Below are 11599 nucleotides of genomic sequence, written 5' to 3' on the forward strand. Positions count from 1 at the left end.
CAGAACCAGATTAGACCCAGAGATCACTGACACCTGCCCAGCATGCGGAACTGGTCCACACAACACCACACACTTGTTCGCATGCCCTACATATCCCACCCATCTGACACCCGAAGCGTTGTGGACTCAACCTATCGAGACTGCTCGCTTCCTGGGCCTAAGGTTGGAGGAGTCAGATGGGGAAGATGAATAAACAACCAACCAATTCGGGGACTACGTGCTGCTACAACAACAACAACAACAACGCTTATTGGTAATTGTCATCAAGTTTCATTTATTGGCCCGTAGTCATAGTCAAAATAAAGTCGACTTTAAAGTTAGTTGCAGCTTTTTTGACAGATATCCCATTGAAAATTATGTCAAAAAGCTGCAACTAACTTTAAAGTCGACTTTATTTTGACTATGACTACGGACCATTATATTTAATAATAAATACCAATATAACCGCACTCAATCACCGCCGTTTTTAATTTTCTTTGCTTGTATTCATTCTTAGCCAGATCTCAGAAACGCTCAGAAATTTACTTTTTCATTATTTTCCGATTACGTGATGTTGTTAGTTGGTTCATAGGCTCCTATTGCTATGTAAGTATTTACACTAAAATTTCGCTATAATGACTTATTTTATCCCCATTTGGATTACCCAAAGGACAGAAAAGACATCACTGGCGCAGTCGGCTATGTAATTCCTCCAACTCCTTTTCGTAAATATTGCGTTTTCTTTCTCATACGATTCTTCTCGAAATAAATCGAAGTTGACGATAAAATATATGCGAATTTCTGCGGTTAAAAGTTCAATATAATTCTACGAGAGGCATAATTAATTTGTATTCCATCCTGGAATGAAAATAAACAGTATTCATAATGTCCGACAACGCAGACGAGGTGAGAAATGTCGAGAAAAAGCAACAGATGCTGCCACTCCGACCATGTAATTTCTTGCAGATTGAGTTGTGCCAAAGTATTGGGCCCCACGAGCTAGTGGAAGTTAAATCGAAGGCTGTCGTGAAGTTTTCAGCCGTACAGGTACCGGTGAGCTTTAATCGACTACAGTGCAACACAAATTTGAATCTGCCACCCTCCAATTGGTTGACCACGTCAAACAATAGCGGCCTACACCAAGCCCTCTACCAGTCACCAGGTTTCGCAAGGTGAGTCAATAAAATTTCTCACTCCAAATTTTATGATAAACGACATGTTATGTTTTACACCCTAACAGTTTTAGCATCGCGCACATGTTTCCGGACTGTGTAGGCGAGGTAGACGTTGTAACAGATGCAGAAAATATTAAACGGCTCTTAAAGCTGCCCTATACATCTAAAAGTGCCGTCAGTATGATTGTCCACAAAGTAGGTAACACGTTGCTCCTTGACGAATTCGATATACAGAAGTATTTGTTGCGCAAAGCAGACGACGATTGGAAATGGCTGCGCACTTTTATACTGGAGCATATTCTGGCGTATGGCGAAAAAGATCATAGCTTCTGCCTCAAAGACAAGTCGCGCGAGGCGCTTCAAACCAAAAATCTGCTCTCGAAATTCCTGTACTACAGCTTAAAGCAATCGGCTTCCGAAGTACCAGAGCAAGAAACGCAACGCGAGCGACCAGCTTTGCCAATTACGGGGCCAGTTCTACCAGAGCCCAAAGTTGAAGAAAATGTTCCAGATCCCAAATCGAGTCACGTATTCAATCGTAATGTTCTCTGGACATTTGAAGACATACGAATGCTTATTGGCACCGATATGCCAATTTTTGGAGGACCTAACCGGCCATGCATTAGTCTTAGACTACGCGACATGGCTAAGCCTATCAATGTACTGACGGGCATAGATTACTGGCTAGATAACTTGATGTGCAATGTTCCAGAAGTTGTGATGTGCTATCACATAGATGGAATTGTACAGAAATACGAAATTATTAAAACCGAAGATCTCCCATATCTTGAGAACTCTCAGTTTTCACCTCAAGTTGTACGCAATGTGGCACAAAACATACTAGCTTTTCTGAAAGCCAATGCCACGAAAGCAGGACACACTTACTGGTTGTTCAAGGGACGCAACGATGATGTCGTCAAGTTGTATGATCTCACTACACTTTGTCAGAAAGATGCAGAAGCCAAAAGGTGTGAAGAAAAACAGGAAAATCCATTTACGGTGCCTGTGGCTATGCTCTTGTACACAGTGGCACGTAACATGAAGAACACGACAACACAGATAACACCAAAAATTGCGGGTAATATTAAGGCTTTGCTGGATAACTGCATTAAGCTGCTACCCAAAGAGAAATATCCCCAGATTGTAACATCGTCTCATTATATATTATCTGACTTGCATTTGCCAGCCGGGATCGATCCGAAGGCGCCGAAATTTGATAATTCCGATCTGGATTCCGATACGCAATCGGTTTATGAAGAAGATGAAGATGATGACATGGGCAGTGACGATGACTGCAATTTAAATGATGTACACAATGAGTTGAGTGAAAATCCTGAACACAGTGGCAATGTGGCAGTGAAACAAATTTGCGACACTCTGAAGGAGCTAAATATAAACGCGCAGTTAAAAAATGGAAATCGTGCCCCGCGGGCACCTTCACCGTTGCAAGCTGGAATAGAGGACCGTTGTCGTATTTCATTGGAGCATATCAGTGCTGGTATCGCTTGTCTGAAATTTTTCAACTCCAATGAAGAGAAGTTTATAAAAGAAAGTGAGGTGCGAGCCAAAGACGAAGAAAAACTACGAATACTGCATGAGGAACAGCACCCGAATATGGCAAAACCGTTTAAACCCATACCACTACCTTATGAAAGCCTTAGCAAACATACGGCGAATGACGAGCTAGACAGTCTTAAGAATTCCGACGATGACGCTGACGATAGCCTAACACAAAGCGATGATAAAAATATGAAAAAGTCAAAAGTGAAGCGCCCTAAAGCTAAGGAATTGAAAGAGTGCCAAAATGTAAAAACTGAAGCAAATCAGGGTCTGTCTACATTGGAAGATAAGCGGATCGGAACCAAATTCAATTCTCAACTTTTTGGTTCATGGAATGTTCACTTGAAGCTACTCTTGTTGGAAAAGGCTTGCCTTGCATACGCCACCTACGCAGAATACTACTACATAGAGCAAAAATACGGCAGTTGCTTGAACGCTATTTACATGGCTTCTCGCTGTCAGCAGGTTGTTTTAAAGTACATGTCGGGTCTAGTTTCTCAAAAGAGTTGTTTGCTGGGTCGTGCTGGAGACTGCTTTTTCCAAATGGCTAAAAAACTGGAAGTATATCGACAGTTACCTTGAACAATTTAATGAAGAGTCTGATATCGCGCAGAATATCAATATCGAAGTCGTGAAAGACTTGAATGGAGGTAAAAACTTAATAATATTATTACGAAATCTGTGCATTATATTTCTGTATATTTGGAACTCCCGTATAGATGATCTCATTGAACTAATAACCCCACTGGCTAATATCGAACACTTGATGCAGTCCAGCTGCAAATGCTATGAAAATGCAATTGAATGCATTATTGAGGGAAGCACGTCAGATGAAGATTCCAAGAGTGAGCTGCTGCGTCGGTTGGGAAATGTGCGAAATGAATTGGGTCTAAAATACATGTACTGGGCGCAGGGTAAGAACAGTTAGGTTTTAATATTTGTACTGAAAGTAAAGCTAATGAGCATTTAGTTTTGCTTAAATATAGAGGAGTACTCAAAAGCTATGGAAACTAAATCAAATAATTTGACTGATGTTAGTGGTTCTACCGAAAACAGCCAGCTGAAGGAAAATCGATGCGAAGGCGACAACAAACAAGTAGAAAAGGCAAATGAGCCAGTCTATATGAAATTGGCAATGAAGTCCTATGATTGCTTGATACGTGGCATTTCGGCGTTCAGTGAGGTGCAGGACAATGTAAACCTGGCATTTTTATATTGCAATCTAGGCCGCTTCATGCGATTTCGAGCACATTTATATCTGCCTGAGGAAAAGTAAATCACAACTTGTTTATAATTGATTATATTGACTAACAGCAAGGTATCCGTAGCATTGACTTCGTGCGAAAACAGAAAATGTTCTACAACGAGGCCTTTTTGAACTACGAAAAAGCGAAGGACGTACTGGGTTCGCGAAAATCCAGCTCAGAGTTGTGGGACTTGGTAAATTGGGAACTTTCGACTGCAACCTTTACATTGGCGAAACAGTTGCAAGATTTCAGTACTGCTGATGAGGTAAACTCCGGCCGTCACACAAAATGTTAAAACTAAATTGTAATGAATTTATCATTTACTTCTGAAAGGCTACGCGAGCTGAAATTGAAAAGGAAGTTTTAGATTTGCTGCAGAAATCTTTGAAACTCTGCGATTTGGAGCACCCCGGCTCAAGACAAATTCTGTACACTTATCGCTCAGGTCTAATACATAAACGGTGAGCTTTTGAGCTTTATTGTGTTTCTTGGCTATGAACTACGAATATAACGTAAGATTAATGCTCTAATTGATTTGAATTATTCTGCAGCATCGCATCCTTTCACTATAGTCAGTTGCGTAATAGTTGCACTGATAACTCTACAATCCCAAAAGCCACTTTGCAGCTGTGCAAGCATCACTATGAGCGTGCCGCTAGTATTTTAGAGGGCTTGCGCGAGGCCAGCGATCATCTAGTGGTGCAACTTGAACGTATCTCTTTGCAAGAGTTCTTAGCCGAAAGTATGTATCTCTATGGTATAAATGTGGGCCAGTTGTTGCTGTAACGTTTCATTCATTTCAGCTTCCAATCATATTGCTCAAAAAATAAAACATTTGCAAACTGCCCTGAGTTTATGCCTACGGTCGAAGGTGGTGTTCGAACATGCCCTTACCACCAACACCCCCACAGAGCGCAACACAACGAATGACGAGTTCTGCAAGCACATGCTATTGTTCGAAAGCCGCTTGCAGAACACACTAAAAACTTTAATAAAAATGCTGCTCAGCGGAAAGGATCCGAAAAAATTAGTTGAACTTTACAAAAGGATGTATATGACAAGTTTAACCTGTAAACGGGCAGCAGGCGAACACGATACGTCGGTGGAAGAGCTGGCGCAGCATTTTTGCAATTTATTGCAACAACTAAACGAGCTGGAACTATCACATAAACCTAATGCAATGTAGAAGCTATGAGCTAACTACTGTAAATTTCAGCTTGAAATTTTACAATTTATTCCCTATAAACACATTTCTTTCTTTCATATGCTTTTGTATGCGCGATTTAATTTAAGACGTTTGAATACTTATTCATGTTATAGGCTTATAGTTGATTTCCACCAAGCCTTAACTGCAGTTTATGCCGATTGGAAAACGGAGATGCCAATTCGAAGGGGGTTATTCCACACCTATTAGGTAGAAGCAAATGAAAGGAAAAAAGCAAAACTTAAGCAAAAACTTTGCCGATCACCCATGTTGGAATTTTTTGGAACTTCTCTGAGCTCTTAATTGCAGTTGAGTTTTTGGTGGAAATAGGCTATTAGGGTGTCTGTTGCTGGACTACATTTATGTTTAAAAACCGCTGCGTTAAAAACCCTGGAGGTAGTTTAAATTTAAGTGCTCAGACCACTAGCAACCTTTAGCAGTAAGTTAATTTATGAACATTCTTAAATTATTTATTTGTGAGTTGAACTGAGTACATTGTACTTATATTTTTATATTACAAAAATGCCTTTCTGCAAAACGGCTAGAAATCTAATAAAAGTACGCCATTTTTGATTTCTGTTCAGTTTTGGCTTTCTTCTACCAAGTGTTGGAGGGTGGATTGATGAGGTGTAACTTTAAAAATACTTAGCATTAAGAATGTCTCGTTTTAATATCACAACTCTGAGATGAACCCTAATTCCAAGAAAAATTTCAAATATGTGTGGATATTTAGGACCCATCCCCTTGAAATTAAGAACTTCAGCAAGATCGACCCGGACACCCCGGCCAAAACTGTTTTTTCATCAGCGGAGCATAAACTTCCGGAAAGTCTGCCTTGAACTCTCCTCGTGGGGTGGTGTAACCTTCGCAGCTGCTTAGGCCCGAGAAAACCACGCGACCACTCTAATGTCCACGTCGCCTCTTGTTGCTCTCGGCCACAAAACGTACCGCAGTACCATCTTCGCAACAACACCAGTCTCCACTTGCACCGGCGGTCCGAACAAGAAGCTCTATAGTCATCATGTCCTCAAAGGCAAAATCCCAGAGGTGACCATTTTCATGACATCAAAATCGCTGACGTTCAACAAACAAGGTTTCGGAGCAGCACAATCTTTCGCACCAGAGACGGATGTAACTTAACCGCAAGGACTGCACACGTGGCGAAGGAGGAGGTATCACTTTTATCATCTATCTTACAGTTCAATATAGAAGCGTCACTCCTGAAATTGACAACGGCTATAGCCTCGGGAACAACCAGCGGATGTAGCGTTGTCAGAGCAAATTGATGACTCCTCCTTCTAATGCATGAACGACGATGTCCCAACGAGACTCACAGACGTACGAGTCCGACCTAGCCAATCCCGACTATCCCTGCATCATGAATCTAAAAGCTGAGATAAAGTGCCTCGTCAACAACCATAAACCAATCAGAATAAATGGTTGGAGGACCTCAAATCCTGCAATCTTCAAGGGGCTTCAGTGAGCTGTGGACAACGGTGAAGTGCCACTCGAGCTCGTCGAAGAACGATGATCATGCGGTCATCATATTCAGCTAAGAAATACACACCGATTTCAGGAATCGCGCTCGAGAATTCTGTCGACTATTTATTGCGCACCCTCTGTGGGGTAAACTCTATGCAGCGTACACACAACATCGCGGAGATCTGGGAAAACGCGATCTCCCTGAAAAAGTCTGGGAATAGTTGAATCCTAATAAAACCCTCGAGGCACTACTCCCGCAAATTACTCAACCCCTGCACCTTGCTTCACACCAGTACGGATTCAGGAAGCTGAATAACACCACTTCTGCGCTTAACACAATGGTTTGAACCAAAAGCGCCCCTGAATCTGAAGTGGCACTTGACCTGTCATAGGCTTTTGACACGGTCAATTACGCAATGCTTATTGAAGATATTTTCTCGTCCTCTCTCCCTCCACACACCAAAAGTTGGATCGTCAGTTGCTTCTGCAACAAACAAAACATCTTGGCCGCGTAGGATTAAACAAGGTGTACCGCAAGGCGGAGTACTATCACCAGTTCTGTTTAATCTGTACCTGACGAAACTCAGCCACCGCCTCAGGGAGGCCCCGTTGTCGCATACGCTGATGACAGCGCCGTTATTCCAACGGACGACAGCATGTGCACAATGCTCAATCGCTACCCCGAGGACCTGTCCAGAAATTTCACAGCGTACAGTCTAAAAATCTCAAATGCTTAGTCCAGACCTACATTTTTCACCACCCGAACAAAATAATTAAATGTGCTCTTTGAGGGAGTCAAGATCCCGACATTCAATCACTCAAAGATATTTGGCGTTACATTCGACAGCCTCCTGTCCTTCTCAGCGCTAACCACCACGGGTTTCTAAAAGGTACAAGGCAGAAACAAGTTCCTTAAGTCGCCCACCGGCAGCAATTGATGAAGAGATAAAGAAACTCTGCTCGCAACATATAAACCAATTGGCCGGCCCGTTGCTAACTACACCGCCCCTGCGAGGACAGTCGGCACAAGTGGCACGCAGTGGAAAACCTAGACGTTCCAAAACATCTCTCAGAATCCCGACAAAGTGTCTCCTTATATCTCTTGGCCTACATGACGAGGCAGCAATGGTCCGGGTAAAGGAACGCTGCTGTCAAAACAGTTCTTGGTAGGCTGTCACAGAACAACTCACCCTAACTATAGTTTGACACAGAGAACTGTACCGCCACGGCACGTAAGGAGACACCTCAATCAGCTATGTAGAAGCAGACATCGACCAACAACTTCGAACACCGGTGAGCCATGCCTGGAAAGCATCAACGACCTTCATACCGCAGAAGTTATCACCGCAACCCGAGGACGAGGATAAAAATAAAGCCATCGGTGGCCGGCCGCCACCGAACTTCCGCGCTAGACTAGAAACACACTGGCGAAATTCAGATCTGGCTGGTGCAGCCTGCCTAAGATCGTACAGAGCCACATTCGATCTGAAAATCGCAGACACCTGCCCAGCATGCGGAAACCCCACATACCATACATAACTGACATCCGAAGCGAGCTTCTGTCACATCTTTTACAGATGGCATTACACTCGATGATAATATGTATCGCCAGTTTATACAGATGCTAAAAAATGTTTCTTTGTTTTTACCCAAAATGCCGCCGGTGGACAATTTGCAGAAATTTTTCTGTGTTTGTGCTTTGTGACAATTGCGGTGGAGCATGCGGAGAGAGGCAAAGCTGCTAAAGGCAACTACTAACGTGGATGCCTAAATTTTTAAACTTTTTCCTTTCGTCCAGATGATGAAAAGGTTGAGGTTAATATTGTGGGGAGAGGGTAAACGAAGGAGCGAGAAAGATCGAAAACGCAGGTCATCAATGCCATTTCAGTTTCGGCTGAAGAGAGAATTCCTCAATGCCTTTTTGTAGTGTAACGCTTTTTTCCTCAGACTTCCCCGCCGTTCCGGAATCGCATTCGACTTTTCAACCATAATTGCTGCAAAATGGTAAAGGGCAATTCTAAAGGAACACCCAGCACATAGGCCAGTAATTAACTCAAAGGTCTCCAAAGCGGTACGAAACCGGTAATAGTTTACTTATCGGAGACAAGGCTCTCGTACAACATTCTATTCGCTATAATCAGGTGAGAGACCTCATTACTAGATTGCGCCTTGTCTCTGCTATTCTTTAATATTATTTATTTTGAATTGGGGAATTCATACTTTTATAAAGATAAGATATTCTACAAGCAAAGCCACCTTATCGCAACGTTTTTGGGCCTCGAATAATGCGGGGTGTCCCGAAAGCCTCGGCATTTAATTCCTACAGGAAACATCCTTCAGACTAGACCACAAGTAATTTTTAAGCAAAAAGCCGACTTCAAATATAATATACAATTTTAGGAGTGCCATTAATCTTTTCATGATCCAATAATCGGATCTAAACCAATAATTTCATCATCAGATAGTTGACATAGGACATCGTACCCTTAACTGCAAAAAACTGTTTTATATGGAGAAAATGAGCGGCACCTTCAACAAAAAATTGTTTTCCAAAAATCAATGGTAAGTCCCAGCTAAGTACCTCAGACTTGCACTTTATTATACTACAAGTAATGTTCGGAAGTCGGTTTTGTTTTTTGCTTAAAAACTACTTGTAGTATAATAAAGTGCAAGTCTGGGGACTTACCATTGATTTTTGGATTTTTTTTTTGTTGAAGGTGTCGCTCAGTTTCTCCATATAAAATAATTTTTTTCAGTTAAGGGTACGATTTACGCACCGTTCCTGTGTCAACTATCTGACGATGAAATTATTGATTGCGTCAAGGACCAGACGTATTATGGTTTACGTAAACCTTCTGGTGCAATTTTATTAACGTTTGAATAGTATAATCTTCCTGATCGAATTGAAGTCGCCCAAGGAGAACCCTTGCAATTCGTCCGTATTTCCCTAATCCATTGAGATGCAAATTGTGCCAAATTCTTTGCCACACTTCTAAGCACTGTAGAAATTCTCCAGCTTGTGTAATGTTTAATCTTTCCCCCAATTACTTATTTATCACCTGCTGATTGCACCCGAGTTTTGTGTGCTAATTGCGCTGGTAATCATCCTTCGTCCTCCAATCTTTGTCCCAAGTTTTTGCAATCTAAGAAAATTCTTAAAATTAAAACTATTAATAAATGCAGTATGCGGGAAGCTATTACCAATTATAAAAATGAGCTCCCCGTTGCTTCTAATCTAAATTCATTTGCTTATATATATGTAACTACTGATAATTCATCTAAAACTTCACAAAATGTTTTTTCATTAGTTATTAATTCACCTATACCTAAAATTATTACGGGTAAAAGTTCATCTTTTGAAACTACTCCGCCTGTTTCTAGAAATATTACAATCGCTGAATCCCTTCCATCAAAAAAAAATAGTAATAATAATAAATAATCTTCAAATGGAATTCAGTGTAATCTTCCTTCTTCTTTTGACTCTTCCCTTTATCAAATGTGACTAAAGGGATCGAAAAAAATTGTTTGTTCTCAACTTTTGATTGCACTTCAAAAATTGCACAATTTATGGTTCAATTAACCGGGGAATCAATTAACCGATACACGTTTAATTGAACAGTTTGTTCAATTACAGAAACTCCGCTAAATTGGACAACCTAATCAATAAAAAGAAAATGCATGTGTGCAATTTAAATTTAATGATATTTACATATATAGTTTAAATTTTAAACGAAAAAATATAAGGAAAAAAAAACAATTTTTATTTATTATTGTTCATACGTAAGTCATTACACTTGTCACACATTTTGAGACAATTGTTATTAAAAAATAAAATATTTTTAACCACTTACACGGGGAAACCAACTAACCGGGTTCAATTTTGCGGGAAAATTTACATAGAATTTTTATGCAATATTTTTTTTTTTACCGATAAGGTAATTCAAATCAATACTGTACTGTGAATACTGTATTATTTTTTATTTTCTTTGGTTTTTTTAATGGGCCTCATGCATAAAAAGTGAGCTTTAAGCTCAGACTCAATTTTTTGCATTGATGAAGTGAGCTCAAGCTAAAGAAATTGTACAGAAACTCGAGTCGGAGCTTAAGCTCACTTTTTATGCATGAGGCCCAATATGTTGACCTTTCTTCAGTGGAATATGAATGGCTGTTTGTATAATTATGTCGATTTAGAGTGGCTTATTAAAACTCATAATCCTTCAGTTATTTTACTAAATGAAAGTTACCTTGCTTATAATGTGACAGCCTTTGTTCTCTTAGCATATATTGCTCATTTCTTCAATCTTCTTCAGAATATTACAAGCATACAGGCTATTGCTATCCTTGGCAAGAAAAACCTTCCTCACATTATCCTTCCTCAACCTCAAACGAGTATATCTTCCCTAGCTATTGAAATTCAAACTCCTAACACAATTTCTGTTATCTGTGGGTATTCCCCTCCAAACCAAAACATTTTTAGTGCAACTGATTTTAGCTTTATAAATGAAAGGTTGGGCCACGTATTTTTATTTTCTTTAACCATTCCTCTATAATCGTAAAATTAAAAGAGGATTCATTTATTAATGACTTATAGTACACCTTGCTCAGTGTTTAAAGCCCGCTTCGTGGAAATAGCTTACATTTTTAAACTGTCTGGCTGCCAGTTTCGATATACAGATGGTTCAAAAAATGTTCATACAAGCTATGTTGCAGTTAAAGAAAATGGCGTTCACGTATCTTCCTTTTCCTTCCGCTACTCTAATATTTAATGTTATTTGTGGTACAAGGAACTTTCTCATACCTTCTCCGAATAAACTTAAGATGATGTGGGTGCCTTGCCAACCAGGCAGTAGTGGAAATTGGTACATTCGTCTACGCATTGGTCATACTATCATAACAACCGTTCATCTATTAAATGGTGGTCGCCAAAGCCGGCGCCCTTTCTGTGAATCTGA

General features: G+C 40.4%; 1 protein-coding gene across 1 annotated transcript; it reads left to right on the forward strand.

Annotated features, from left to right (window-relative positions):
- The first annotated feature begins 676 nt into the window (after window positions 1-676).
- Window positions 677-5748, forward strand: LOC118753245 (erythroid differentiation-related factor 1-like). The gene is given in 10 exon segments (XM_036488122.1): window positions 677-885; window positions 946-1151; window positions 1220-3263; window positions 3265-3364; window positions 3434-3628; window positions 3701-3986; window positions 4043-4226; window positions 4295-4422; window positions 4513-4703; window positions 4765-5748. Coding segments are annotated over 10 exon segments (3738 nt in total). The 5' UTR covers window positions 677-864; the 3' UTR covers window positions 5148-5748.
- The last annotated feature ends 5851 nt before the right edge of the window (window positions 5749-11599 follow it).

The sequence above is a fragment of the Rhagoletis pomonella genome, unplaced genomic scaffold, assembly GCF_013731165.1.
Source record: "Rhagoletis pomonella isolate Grant_MI unplaced genomic scaffold, Rhpom_1.0 Rhpom_scaffold_02260, whole genome shotgun sequence".
NCBI lineage: Eukaryota > Metazoa > Arthropoda > Insecta > Diptera > Tephritidae > Rhagoletis > Rhagoletis pomonella.